Source organism: Sapajus apella, unplaced genomic scaffold, assembly GCF_009761245.1.
Source record: "Sapajus apella isolate SASKATOON/1434 unplaced genomic scaffold, GSC_monkey_1.0 scaffold47, whole genome shotgun sequence".
Lineage (NCBI taxonomy): Eukaryota > Metazoa > Chordata > Mammalia > Primates > Cebidae > Sapajus > Sapajus apella.
The window spans coordinates 4,316,453-4,330,786 of record NW_022436987.1 but is presented as its reverse complement, the minus strand read 5'-3'; the positions used below and the strand labels follow the sequence as shown (position 1 = coordinate 4,330,786).

The window sequence follows — 14,334 nt, the reverse complement described above, 5'->3', positions numbered from 1 at the left end:
ACAAAATGGGGTCTCCTACAGCATCATTTGATAGTTTTTCCCGAATGTAATTTCTGAGTGGGCAGCAAATAGCTCAAATGCTAACCTATGCTGGGTATTACTCAATTGTACTAAACATGATCTCATGTAGATTGAGGAGCTGCTTTATGTCTTTCATGAACTGTAGGGGAGCAGGGGGCCCCAGACTCTCTGCATGTCTCACCCTGCCCATCTCACATGCTTGGCCAGGGACTCAGGCATGAGAAGCTTTTGTGGAAGCCTTTAAAGTATGTGCTGGTCATCTCTTCACTGAAGCTTCATGCTGAGCAATCACATGTCAACATTTGGAGATTTTTTTTAAAGAGTATGTTCTGTGTCTTATTTTTGTGGGCAACACTTTTCTTACCAGCAAGAACACAGCCCAAGGAAGGGACCCAGTAACCTTTCAAAACCCAAACTGCTGCCTGCGGTGAGGACCCAGGGTCCTCCATGGAGAGGACAGGCATCTTCTCTTCCCACCAGGAAGGAGTCAGACTGGAGCCCCTGGAGATTTTTATTTACTGGGGATTGACAAGAAGTCACCACCATGGGAAAGTGTCTTAGGGCTAATGCAAAAGTAGTTTACAAAACCTTGTTATTTGAAATTATTTCAGATGCATCACTTTCCTGCACGTAGACTTCCTCAGGCAGCGTAGTATAAGGTTTAAGAAGGCAGGCCTGCATTTGCCGTATAACTCTGCTGCCTCTTCTCTATGTCTCGGTTCTGCTCCACAAAATGAGTATAACAGCAATTCCCATGTGTTTATGATAATGATGAACAGAACTTGACATACAGTAAGTATTCATAATCATTAAAAACATTTATGTAGAGATGGAGTCTGGCTCTGTTGCCCAGGCTGTTCTCGAACTTCTAGCCTCAAGCGATCCTCCCACCCCTACCTCCTAAGGTGTTGGGATTACAGGTGTGAGCCACTGTGCTTGGCCATCATTACTGATTATTATTATCATTATCTTGTCTTGTGTATAACATCACCATTCCCGGGTTCTCTAAGTGAGAAACGCTGGAGCTGCCAGGCCTTTCCTTCATACCTGGGAAGGACAGTCCCTGCCTGGTATCTTGGAGTCTGCTTTCAAAATGTGTCTATTTCTGCTTCCATGGCCAGCTTCAGCTCTTCCTTCTCCTTTAACTCCCAGGTCCCATGTGTCCCCAGGCCCAGTCAAGAACCTATCACACACTGTCTATCACACTCACTATGCTTCTATGAAGTCTTCACCAACTATCCCAGCTGTTACTTGTTCCATTATTTCTTATAAATACTTCTCTTGTGGCTGCTATCCTGCTATCTTTAGACACTTTACACACCCGTCTGTCTTCTACAGTAGACTGCAAGCTCCTTGAAGATGATTCATCCAGCCTTATTCATCTTATATTCCTAGTACCCAGCAGAGCGCCTTGAATCAGAAAGATGCCGGTGATTATCTGTTACTATTTTCTTACTCCAGTCCCGTCACCTGTGTCTGGGTCATTGGTAGCAGTCTCCCGTCTGGCCTCCCGGGCTGTGTTCTCAACAAGCTCCAGCCTCACTCTCTCTGAAAGTATTTCATGTCACTTTGTTGCTTAAGCTGCCTGATGACTTCTGAATGCCACCTTGTTTAAATTTATCAGCTTAGTTTTCAAAGCTCCCTACTGCAAAACTAAGCAGCAAACATAAGAAGCCACGTTTTCTCATCTGTTTGCCAGCAACATTTCACAAAGCCCCTGACTCTTACTTCGGGCAGCTATTTCACTCTCGGGAAAGATGCTTTGCAGACACAATAGGACAGAGTACATGCCCCTCTCCCTCCTCCACCCCGTCTCCTGAGTCGCTAAATTCCTTAAAAGAACATGGAATACTATGCAGCCATAAAAAACGATGAGTTTGTGTCCTTTGTAGGGACTTGGATGAATCTGGAAGCCATCATTCTCAGCAAACTGACACAAGAACAGAAAGCCAAACACCAAATATTCTTACGCATAGGTGGGTGTTGAACAACGAGAACACGTGGACTCAGGGAGGGAAGCATCATACACTGGGGGCAGTTGGGGGAGTAGGGGAGGGACAGCGAGGTGGGGGGCAGGGTGGGGAGGGATAACATGGGGAGAAATGCTGGATATAGTATACACCTAAAGTAAAATAAAAAAGATAAATGGCCTGAGTTTTGGCCTTTTCCTATACATACGATAACGTCTGATGTAGTTAGCGATGATGCCTCTGTATCTGTAACCAGAATTACTCTCATATCCAAACCCTGATGCGAGTCTGCTTTACGTGATTTTGCACGTACTGAACCCATTTCCCCAAACAGAAAATCAGTCTTGCAAATGTATCCTTCTGTCTTCTCTCTTGCTTCCTACCTAAACTGGAATTTTTTTTTTCCCTCCTTCACTGAAATCCCACTGTCTCATTCAAGAATCCTTCTCTCACAGCAGAGACTTTGTGGGTCTTTTTTTTTTTTTTTTGAGACAGAGTTTCACTCTTGTTACCCAGGCTGGAGTGCAATGGTGCAATCTCGGCTCAACGCAACCTCCGCCTCCTGGGTTCAGGCAATTCTCCTGTCTCAGCCTCCTGAGTAGCTGGGACTACAGGCACGCGCCACCATGTCCAGCTAATTTTTTGTAGTTTTAGTAGAGATGGGGTTTCACCATGTTGACCAGGATGGTCTCAATCTCTTGACCTCGTGATCCACCCACCTTGGTCTCCCAAAGTGCTGGGATTACAGGCTTGAGCCACCACGCCCGGCCTAAAACTACTCCCGCAGTCTTTTTTGTTTGTTTGTTTTTGAGACGGAGTTTCACTCTTGTTACCCAGGCTGGAGTGCAATGGCGCATCTCGGCTCACCGCAACCTCCGCCTCCTGGGTTCAGGCAATTCTCCTGCCTCAGCCTCCTGAGTAGCTGGGACTACAGGCACGCACCACCATGCCCAGCTAATTTTTTGTATTCTTAGTAGAGACGGGGTTTCACCATGTTGACCAGGATGGTCTCGATCTCTTGACCTCTTGATCCACCCGCCTCGGCCTCCCAAAGTGCTGGGATTACAGGCGTGAGCCACCGCGCCCGGCCTTCTTGTGGGTCTTTCTTTAACTTTGTGTGCCAAATAACTCAGCCTTGGCATACGGTCCTGGGCAGCAGTCATTCTCCCGACTGTGAAGTTATGCTCTGGGAGGGCAGTCATCAGTTAAGAGGCTTTCAGTTGCAAGTAAGAAAAAGCCCAATCCAGAGCGGCATAATCAATAAGGGGAATTATTGGCTTGCATGGCTGAGGCCTAGCGCAGCAGCACTGCCTGCAGGCAAGACTCAAAACTGTCACTGAGAATCTATTTTCAGCTGGGCATGGTGGCACATGTCTGTGGTCTGAGCACCTCGGGAGACTGAGGCAAAATGATCCCTTGAGCCCAGGAGTTTGAGGCCAGCCTGGGCAACCCTGTCTCAAAACAAACAAACCAACAATTTTCTGAGGTCTATCCTCTCTGACTTTCTCTGGGTTGCTTTGGTGTCCCTAAAAGCCTGTCAGAGGCTCTCAGAACAATCAGCTTTCTTGTTGAGGCATAGGAAGAAAGAGAAAGCCTATATTCCAGGATTCCCAACCAAAGTCTCCAGATTCCTGCTGATTGGAGAGGTTCAGAAACACCAAGAACACGCCCCTGTCTAACCAACCGCTGGGGCCGGATGGGGATGGAAGGGGTGGCTGTCACCCACTCTACCCCTGGAGCTGGCCCTGGCCTCCCTATTCACATGGACCTGCCAACCCAAACAGGACCTGGAAGAAGGTAGAAATAGATGTGGGGGAAGACACCTCTAAACGTGCCTGCATAGTAGGCACATAGTCAGTGCACACTGACTGTCAGAGGCCTCCAAGTCCCAGCCCCTCCCATGAGCAGAGTCTGGACTTCTGTTCCTTTGCCACCAGCGTCCCCGCCTCTCACTCCAAATGGTCCCAACACCTCAGCTCCTCAACGGAGTCCTGCCTGTTGTAGACAAACAGGCCTACACATTTGGTTATTTTGGTTTAGAGGAGGGACAAATTCTAGAGTCCCCAGGCTGCCAGTGGCTCCCCCGCCCCTCCTTTAGCGAGTACAGGGAGGAGGCCCCAAGTTTCTGCAGAGGTGGCTCCTCCCACACAGGGGTCCCCTGGATCCACGAGGGCTTCCCACCACCACTGACTTCTAGCAGTGGGCACACGGAGCTTTGGAGAACTGAGGCCACGCTGGCCTTTCTCCCTCTTCCTCCTCCTCCTTTTAAAGGGAAACCTGGAGAACACCTCCTCCCGTCTGTCCCCCTACCTGCCTCCCAAGGCCTCCTGCCCGCCTCTCCACATGCTCAGTGCACTCACTGGCCACAGAGGACAGCGTCCCCAGGCTGCATCCATGGCAACCGGCGTGGCAACCAGGAGTTGGTCGTTGGGCTGAGGCCCTGAGCCCCAACTATCAGAAGGCGCCTGAGGCTAAGGTAGCGGCTGGGAGTTTGGGGCTGTGGATAAGTCCTTTTGGGGGTCAGACCTGTGGCGGTGGGCAGGCGCAGACCCTCACCGGGCTCTGGTAGGCTGCGGCAGTGCGGCTTGACCGTGGGCCCCGGGTAGCAGCTGTCTCCTCTGAACGCGGCTACAAAGCGGGTGGGCGGCCCTGAGATCGCAGCTCACCTGGGGCCAGAACGAGCCTTGCAGGTGGCCGGGGAGGAGGAAGGAGGAAAAACACTAATAGCAGTCAAGCGAGCGGCTGAATGCGCCAGGTGCTTTCTATGTATTCTATCCTGCGTTAACTGGAGGGCAGAGGTTAAGTGAGGACCCGCCAGCAGGCTATGAGGGAGGATTTGAAGCTGGGCTGCTCTCAACTCACAGCTCTTGCTTTTACAATCCCTTCCCTGTTTCCTGAGTGGGGGTTGCCAAGGCAGGTGACTCAAAGAGGAAACTATGAGAGTTTGTGGGAGCAGGTGGGGCCATGCATGGACTCAGCTGTCCCCAGAGGCAGCTAACCGCAGAGCTGAGCCCTGCCTTGCCCAGGCAGCTGCCGCTGGCTTTGAGCTGCAGCTGAGGTAATGGTGGTGCCTGTTCTCAGGTGGATCCTCTGAAGGCCATGGAATCCTCCATGGGGTCCAGGATGCCTTTGCTCAAATACTGCAGTGCAGCCACGAGCCTCAAGGCCCCTGGCTGGGACAGTGCTGCTCCACCCTGGGACCTCTCCTTCACCTACCCCGTTGCCCTCCAAGCGCCGTGGCTCACCGGGCACAAGCCCCTTGCAAGGTACCTGTCTCTGCTCCCTTAGGGGAAGTAGGTGCCTCCTTTTCTTTCATTCCTGGCTGTCCGTGGTAAACCCTGGTGGAAACACTTGCTTCCTGAGAAGGCGGAAAGTGGTCTTCACTGTTTGGCCTGTGACTGCCCTATCTGCATTGGGTCTGTCACTCCAGCCTCCTCGGTGCTCCCGGAAGGAACCCTCCAGGGTTGACGTGGATTTTGTCCCACTTGGAGCAGAGCTGCAGAGGCTGCACTTGGTGTGAGTGAGAGAAGGCAGTTAGGGATGGCCAGTTACCAAGGTTATAGCTCATTTTACCATCAACAATGAGACTTGGCTGGGCGCAGTGGCTCACGCCTGTAAACCCAGCACTTTGGGAGCCCGAAGCAAGCAGATCACTTGATCAGGAGTTTGAGACCAGTCTGACTAACATGGCAAAACCCCGTCTACTAAAAATATAAAAAAATTAGCTAGGCATGGTGGTGCATGCCTGCATTCACAGCTACTTGGGATGCTGAGGCAGGAGAACCGCTTGAACTCGGGAGGTGGAGGCTGAGGTTGCAGTGAGCTGAGATCACACCACTGTACTTGAGCCTAGGCAACAGAGCTAGACTCCATCTCAAAACAAAGAAACCAATGAGAGTTGCTCTGGCATCATATGAGAAATCAGCTAAGGTGGGATCTCCAGGCCCTTCTTCAGGTTCCCTCAGTACCCCTCCTTTGTCTAGGATTTTCCTGAATGGGATTCTCAGTCCACTTACTAAAGGTGGATACAAGAGGGCAAAGGCCCTGCAGCCTATACGCACCTGCGGAGTGTGCAAGCTCCAGGGACTCGCCTTGATCTGCCTGATGCATTCTGCCCACGTGAGGGACGTGCCAGCTTGAATGACCCTTAATGGGTCTCTTTCGTGATTCACCTGGTGGACCATCCTGTTCAAGGCCAGAGTTAGGCACTGGACTTTAGATGCCAACGAGCACAGGAAGGAGGCTGAGTGGGGCTGAAGGCAGCCCAGTATGGGCCTGCAGTGGCTCCTTGGCACCAGGGGTGCTGTGACAGCCTGTTGATGGCAGCAGGAGGCAGACAGGCAGGCCCCCTTTGCATTCAACCATGCCCACAAAATAAAACGGCTTCTAAAACCCAAACCCTGATTCAACAGCTCTCCTAGGCCAACTGGCCCTGACCACAACATTTTCCGGAACTAACATCCAGTTCTTCTGTCCCACAGCCCCTTAGCTCCTCTGGGTTGTCCCTCCCCAAACACTTCCTCATCCCTCTAACCCCACAGCACCAAGAGGCATTACAATTTTGCCCTGTTGGTATTACTACCCAAGATTCCACGTCTCATCCTGGAATCCCATGCACCGCCTTAGAATTTACTTTCCTGGCACTCTTTTCTTTGTTTGATAGGGTGTCTCTGTCACTCAGGCTGGAGTGCAGTAGTGCCATCTCAGCTCACTACAACCTCTGCCTCCCAGGTTCAAGCAATCCTCCTACCTCAGCCTCCCAAGTAGCTGAGACCACAGGCTTGCACTACCACACCCAGCTAATTTTTTGTATTTGGTAGAGATGGGGTTTCGCCATGTTGCTGAGACTGGTCTTGAACTCCTGAGCACAAGTGATCCATCCACGTCGGTGTCCCAAAGTGCTGGGATTACAGGTGTGAGCCACACTTTTCCAGTCTGTTGTCTAGAGTCAGAACAAGTATTAATTAACTTGAATATATCAAGGCGAATTACCTTTTGGTTGCCTTGAGCCAACTCCCAATCCCCCAAGGATGGTTTCCCTCACTGTCCTCTCCTTCTGCCCCTCCCGGAGGTTTACCTTATCCTTCCGGAAGTCATGGATTGCCCCTTTCCACGTGGATTTCTGTTCCACCTGCCTCGTGTGCTGTGGCGCGCCTCAGATCTAACTGTGAAACATGCCTCTTGATGTGTTTAGAGCTTGTTGCTCTCCATCTATTACTTCCATTGCTTTTTTCCAGCTATGCCTCTTCTTGTCCATGTCTCCACATTGCCAGTCCAGCATGTCAGGGGCCTGGCTGGCTGGGAAGAGCTGGAGATGCTGCCAACACATGGGTCCTGGCAAGAAGGGAAGCAGACGGCTTTTACTACAGGGCTCAAATAAAGGCTGCTCCTGAGGCAAGTCCCTGACACCCAGCATCTCGCTGGCACGCTCTTCTGGGTGGCCCTGTCATATCAGACACGTCTTAGCTGTGTACATCCCACAGGCTGGTTTCTTGGATAAGCACAGCTCTCCCACTGCCATGCTGTAGAAGTGAACATGAAATACCAGTGAGTATATTAGTTTGCTAGGGCTGCATAGCAAAGTGCCACAAATGGAGTGGCTTAAATCACAGAAATCTGTCATCTCCCATTTCTGGAGGCTAGAGGTCCTAGGGTTGGCACAGTTGGTTCCTTCTGGGAGCTGTGAGGAAGAACCATTTCCATGTCCTGCTTCTGGCTTCTCATGGCTTGCTGGCAGGCTTTGGTGTCCCTCAGCTTATAGAAGCATCACCTTGATCTCTGCCTTTCCCTTCACGGGGCTTTCTCCCTGAGTGTGTCTACCCACATTTCCCCCTTTATAAGGACATCAACCACACTGGATTAGGGACCTGCCATACTCAGTCCTCGTCTTAACTAATTACATTTCCCATGACCCTATTCCCAAATAAGGTCACATTCTGGAGGCTATGACTTCAACATATGAATTTGGCAAGGGGCTAGGCATGGCAGCTCATGCCTGTAATCCCAGCACTTTGAGAGGTGGCAATGGGGGGATCACTTGAGGCCAGGACTTCAAGACCAGCCTGGGCAACATAGTGAGACCCTGTCTCTACCAAAAATTTAGACAGGCATGGCTGGTTTGGGGGCATCGTAGGGAACCTGGGTGCTCCCTTCTGTACTTTGTAATGCCAGGTCTTATTGAGCATTTTCTTTCCCACAGCTGGAGAGACAGGGTGCCCTACTTGTGGAATTTGAGGCTCCTCTTGTCGCAGGCTCAAAGCTGCCAGCCCAGCAGGAGAGCGTGGTCTTAGAAGAGAATGTCATTCCGCTCTCTCCATCTGTAGGATACTCACTGAGACCAGGGGACACAGTGCTGGCACTCTGGGGGCCAGGCCAACAGCAGTATGGCCCTGGCACCGTTCTTTTGGGCTTGGAGACGAGAGGTCCCCAGAGAGGTAAGAAAAGCTGCTCTGACCCATCAGTCCCTAGAAGGAGCCAGGCTAGAGAGCCAAGGGTACGTCTACAGCTTAGGGATTTCTAAGGCATTAAGAAAACTTACTTGCTTGCCTGCTGCTTAATCTTGAGGCAGCAAGAGATCCCTTAAGATGCACATTGTATCTTTCAGATTATAAAAAAAATTGTAATCAGGGAAAGTGGCCTAAAACTTTCACGTCTGTGTTGGTTAGCTAACCATGGTTTAGCTACTCATGACTCAACCCTCACCAGGTCCTCCAGGGACTGGACAGTCCTGGGTCAGTCAGCACCATTGTAATTCAGAGAATGACAGAGGCAGGCTTCTGAGAATGCATTTTGGTTTCCACAAGAAAAGTGAGCCCCTGCGGGCCACGGTAGTCCAGGAGGCAGGGAGGCTCAGGCAAGTTCTCGGGAAGTGGAGGTAACGACGGTGCTGGTGAAGGATGTTCCTGGCAGGCTCTCCACGGAGAGGTGCATGGTGAGGAGCCAGGCGGCCAGAGCAGAGGGGCCGGGCTAAAACTCTGCCTTTGCCTGTGCGGATAGAAGAGCCTTTATCCCACGATTAGGAAGTGGCAGTTACTTGGGAGGCTGAGGTGGGAGGACGGCTTGAGTCTGGGAGGTTGAGGCTGCAGTGAGCCATCACTGTGCCACTGTACTCCAGCCTGAGCCAGACCCTGTCTCGGGAAAAAAAATAGAGATAATTATATAATTATAATGAAATGTTGCTGTTTTCTGTAATGTAGCATCAAAGGAAGAAGAAATCACTGTTTATTTCTGGAATGGCAAAACCGCTAAAGTGCCCATAGCGGGGGTCCAGTGGGTGTCTCCAGCCATCTGGAAGAAGGCTGTGGAGAGGCTGCACAAGCCTTTCACCAGGGAGCACCCCAGGCCCCTCCACGGGGCCCCCTGCTGCTCTCTGCTGCAGCCAGTCACTGGGTGCCTGACCAGCGAGCTTCCTCCGGGCACTCCATTCCTGCGCCTTCTCTGCCGCCCTCACGCCTGCTGCCAGCTGCTGTGCCAGGCCTGCCTCTGTGGCTGCCCCTCATGTGGCACCACCTGGTGGCCTTTACCCGGGACCTCAGAAGTCACAGCCAGAGAACTTCCAGAGTTGGAGCTGGAGCCCACAGCACAGCTTTTGCCCCTGGCAGGTCCTAAAGAGGAGAAAGTAGCAAGGCACGCTCCTCTGGCTGTTTCTTCCTCCTCATCTTCCTCCTATGAACAAGATGATGTGGAGAATGATCTGGAGATGGGCCCTCCCGAGAGACTGATGGTGAACAGTGCAGTCAACACAGACCCTATCCTTCTTGAGACACCTCTGAGGCAGAGTGGCCTCTGTCAGCCTGGGTGGAGGTACTGGAGGAGAAATGGGCCTGAGCCGCACCCTGGGAAGCCAGGTATACCAGGGGAGTGGGCTTGCCTTCTAAGGCAGGGGCCGAGGCCCCGGCTCCCTTCCCTCCATGTCCCTGAGGAATCTGATGCACGTGTCCACTCTGTTGAGACTGGAAGTAATCGTTGGGAGTCTGGTCATGCTGAAGAGGAGGCTGTGGAAAGAGGGAAATAGCAGGCTTCCATTTCAGCTATGAGGCCTAAAAAGCAGAAGGATGAATGGATCTTTGTGCTAAGGTTGCATGCCTATTTAATACCTGCCTTTTTCTTTCTTCACTAGTCTCTACCGACAGGTCGCTGCCATTTCTGTTTTTAGCCTCCTTTTTTCTTGGAGGCCTTGGTTTTTCTCTAGATGAACAGTCCAAACACCTCCAGGTGTTGATGAGAGTCGATACACTGAGGCATAAAAACTGGCCTTAAGCATTGGTCATGAGGCCCCATTCTCCCACTAGGCCCCTCCATAAGTGAGCGGGGAGGACCCGGCACTGCCATGTGCTGCACACCCCTCACGACCGACAGGGCAGCCATGTCCTGTTGCTGCTGGCAGCCTGCAGCCGGCCCCACACTGCATTGCCTGCTGCTGAGAACTGTGGCGTGCCCTGCTAGGTTCAGGGAACTCATCCTATTTAAATTCCCAATGGAGCCCGGAAAGAGCAGAAGCCGGTCAGAGCTGTGTGAAGGAGGTGGCCTGGATGAGTCTGGCCCTCGACAGGATTTTGGGGGCCCTGGGGTCACTGAATATCCAGTGGAGTATCGGGGCAGGGAGGCTGTGAGGTGAAGAAACACCACTGCTAAGGGCTTAGATCTGTAGGCACTGCCCACACTGGGCTCACTTTCTTTATTATCGCTTGTAGAGAGGACATAAAGAAAATGATACCAAACTCTAGAGTTTTCATGCCAAATTTTCCATAGCTCCGAATGCCTCTTGCTCCAGCAGAGCTTGGAGAAAGAAAGCTGTACCTACCCAATAGACAGGGGTCTGTGGGGAGCAACTGAGACAGCACCAAGCCCAGCACAGGGGAGAGGAACAACATGAGGGGCCGTGGGGGCCAGACATGCCCCAGGTACTGCGTCTGTGTTCCCATTGCTATGGCTTGCTCCATAGCAATCTCTAGAAGGGTTCCAAACCTGATTAAATACAAATTTCCCCTGGCCCTACATTTACACAGCTCTTACCACTACTGCCCAAAGCCACTTATACCTACAGTCTCTCTCCAGCACCACATTTAAACAGATCCACTCCAAAGTTATCTTCTCCCCCAAAATAAATTCTAATAACTGACTATAAAGAAGAGAAATCGTATCTTCAGGTAGTTGGCCTGGCTTTCCTGTTAGGTACTAAATCTTGTGTTACGCTCTCGGGAAAGTTCCTGGAGCTGACCCATGAGCAGCAGCATCAGCATGTTCCCAAATATATGGAGGGCATGACCGTCCCCAGCCCTTACCACACACGCAGAACTGCCTGTCATGGCTCACTAATGAAGATAAGCACAGAAAACCATGTGCGGGTCAGGGCGGAAACAAGGCAAACACCAGAGCTTTGCTTTTCTCCCATCCAGGTTTCATATCTTTTAAAGGATATATGCTGTTTTGCTTCTCCTAAACACGCTTGATGTTTAATCCATTCTTGCTCTCAGTACTTGATATCCATTTTGTTGGGTGCTGATGCTCAACAGTCAACCTTGAGCTTTGCCGCTCACAAAAGCTCTTGCATAGGTTTCTCTGCCCTCCACACTTTCCGTTACTTGCAGTTACAGGCAGTGAGAGGTTACAGTTAGATCCTAACAGTCATAAGAAGGCCAGATTGTCAGTGGCTGGCAGGGAGGTGCTTTCTGCCTCTTTTGCTTGTGACCGAAACAGGATTCAATCTGTAAGTTTAAAAGAAACTTAAAAGTGTTCCTTCCCTTTTAGACTGTTCTATTCCTCAGGAAGTCACATCTCCCATTATTTTTGTTTTTCCCCATTATTTTCTTACTTTTAGAGACAGGGTCTCACTATGTCACCCAGGTGGGAGTGCAGTGGCACAATCATAGCTCACTGTAGCCTCGAACTCCTGGGCTCAACAATCCTCCCGCCTCAGCCTTCCAAATAGTTGAGACTACCAGGTGTGCACCAATGTACCCAGTTTAATTTCTTAAAACTTGTTTTTCCTTTTTTTTTTTTTTAATGAGACAGAGTCTTACTGTATTTCCCAGGCTGGAGTGCAATGGCATGGTCTTGGCTCACTGCAGCCTCCACCTCCCAGGTTCCAGCGATTCTCCTGCCTCAGGCTCCCTAGTAGCTGGGATTATAGGCACCTGCCACCATGCCTGGCTAATTTTTGTATTTTTAGTAGAGATGGGGTTTCACCATGCTGGCCAGGCTGGTCTTGAACTGACCTCTTGATCCACCCACCTTGGCCTCCCAAAGTGCTGGGATTACAAGCGTGAGCCACCGCACCTGGCCTAAAACTTGTTTTTCCATAGCTTGTAGTGTCTTCTTTCTGGTCTGTGCTATCAGTGATCAGTGAATGTGTCGAAGCTCCTTTAACTGGTGGCAGTCGGTTATCTTTGCTTGCTCTGCTGGCAGTTTAAAAAACACATCTAATAATTTCTTCACAACTACAAATCTTGGGTATCAGGTAATCTTTCCCCAAACCATAATGGCCAGAAATGTTAACACACTTCATTAAATTTAAGATAACACAACACTTTGGGAGGCTAAGGCTGGAGGGTTGCTTGATCCCAGGAGTTCAAAACCAGCCTGGGGTACAGCCTGTTTCTTTAAAAACTGAAAAATTAGCCAAGCATGGTGGTGTGCACCTGTGGTTCCGGCTACTAGGGTGGTGAAGAGAGGGTGGATGACTTGAGCCCAGGAAGTCGAGACTGCAGTGAGCTGTGATCACACCATTGCATTCCAGCCTGGGTGACAGCAAGACCTTGTCTCATATAATAAGCCAATGAAAAGAAAACAATGATGTGAACTGACAGATACTTCAGTGATCCTTGTTTTAGTTCTATTTATCCCATCAAAATGGTGGCATATTCAACCTAAGTAATTGACTTTTGCATTTAGGAACAAGATATTCCAACATCTGGAAAGAAGAAAAGGATCACAAACAGCAGAGAGTACAAACCATAGTACAGGGGACTACCAAGGAGCTGGTCTCGAAAGCAACCAACACAAAGCCAACACAGACCCTGCCAGGGGAAGCTGAACACAGAAGGCGGAGTCAGAGCCCTGCAATGTGTCAGTGGAACAAGAATTCCCCTTAGACCAAGACTGCTGAGAATCTAGGTAAGGCAGAAAGGCTGGAAATGGACTTCCTAAAGACTCCTCACATGGGTCTTTAGACCCTTTGGGTCACATCCCCTTTGAGAACAGTAAAACCTATGGTTCCTTTTCACAGAAGAATGCACATGCCCTCAATTTTGCATGTAATTTCCAAAGGCTTACAGAACCCATGAATTTAGTCACAGGCTTCTTGGTGGTACAAGGATCCACATTTAACTGACCTTCTGTACTATGGTATTGGGTTGGGGCCTCCTTTATTAGGGCCCCATATTAGGAATATGGAGTCTATTCCTCACTAAGAAAAATACAACCCTACTTGAAACTTTGTTTGCATCATATAAAATACTGGCACCTTTCCCAAGGAAAGGTTTATGTTCAAAATGAGATAATCACCAGGCAACAAAACTGGGAGATGTCACAGTACTGCTGTGGCAGCTACAAGAAGTTTGGGCCACGGCAATGACTTTTGTTGTTTTTTTTTTTGAGACAGGGTCTCTCTGTCACTCAGGCTGGAATGCAGTGGCATAATCAAGGCTCACTATGGTCTTGAACTCCCAGGCTCAAGTGAGCCTGCCACCTGAGACTCCGGAGTGGCTGGGAGTACTGGTACATGCCACCACACCTGGCTAAATTTTTTACTTTTTGTAGAGATAAGGTCTCATTGTATTGCCAAGGCTGGTCTTGATCACTGGGCTCAAGTGATCCTCCTGCCTTCACTTCCCAAAATGTTGGGATTACAGTTATGAGCCACTGCACTCGCCCACATCAATGACTATTTAAAAACAGTGACTTTTGGTTCTTGACACTGCAGTCAGCATAACAATCTATGGATTCTTTCCTCCTTTTATAGGTAAAGAATAAAGATGGTAAATACTTGAGGAGAGTTATACAGAGTGGCGAAGGCCTTCTTCAAGGGAAGGAGGCAGAGGACGGGCCACAGGTAATAGTCAAATAACCAGCAGCATCTCCACCCCATGAAGACTTCCCAACAGATGAGCAGCAGGAAGGCACCTGCTGTGAGGGGCACAGGAGTGTGGGGGCCCTGCCCTGGGGCTTCCTGCCAGGGCCCTGTTGAGGCTGCTTTAAGATGCCTCTTCCATGGAAGTGGGGGTCAGCCTACTTTGGGCAAATGTGTCCAGAGCCACTCTGCCACCTTTCCATAAAGCCTACAGTTGTACATGAGTGACATTTTGTTTTACCTTTTAATAACAATAAAAATGAATTTGAATTA

The 14,334-nt window shown here is 50.2% G+C and overlaps 1 protein-coding gene across 1 annotated transcript; it reads left to right on the top strand.

Annotated features, from left to right (window-relative positions):
* Positions 1-5,051: 5,051 nt before the first annotated feature.
* Positions 5,052-14,333, top strand: CUNH11orf16 (chromosome unknown C11orf16 homolog). Its single transcript, XM_032240689.1, has 5 exons — positions 5,052-5,257; positions 7,229-7,385; positions 8,191-8,425; positions 9,188-9,838; positions 12,885-14,333. Exons 1-5 carry the CDS (start codon positions 5,091-5,093, stop codon positions 13,082-13,084), a joined length of 1,410 nt encoding a protein of 469 aa, XP_032096580.1. The 5' UTR covers positions 5,052-5,090; the 3' UTR covers positions 13,085-14,333.
* The last annotated feature ends 1 nt before the right edge of the window (position 14,334 follows it).

Coding starts and splice junctions, on each gene's coding strand:
- CUNH11orf16 (XM_032240689.1), top strand. CDS start 5,091: ATGGAATCCTCCATGGGGTCCAGGATGCCTTTGCTCAAATACTGCAGT. Junction 5,258..7,228: donor GGGCACAAGCCCCTTGCAAG/GTACCTGTCTCT, acceptor GCTTTTTTCCAG/CTATGCCTCTTCTTGTCCAT. Junction 7,386..8,190: donor AAATAAAGGCTGCTCCTGAG/GCAAGTCCCTGA, acceptor TCTTTCCCACAG/CTGGAGAGACAGGGTGCCCT.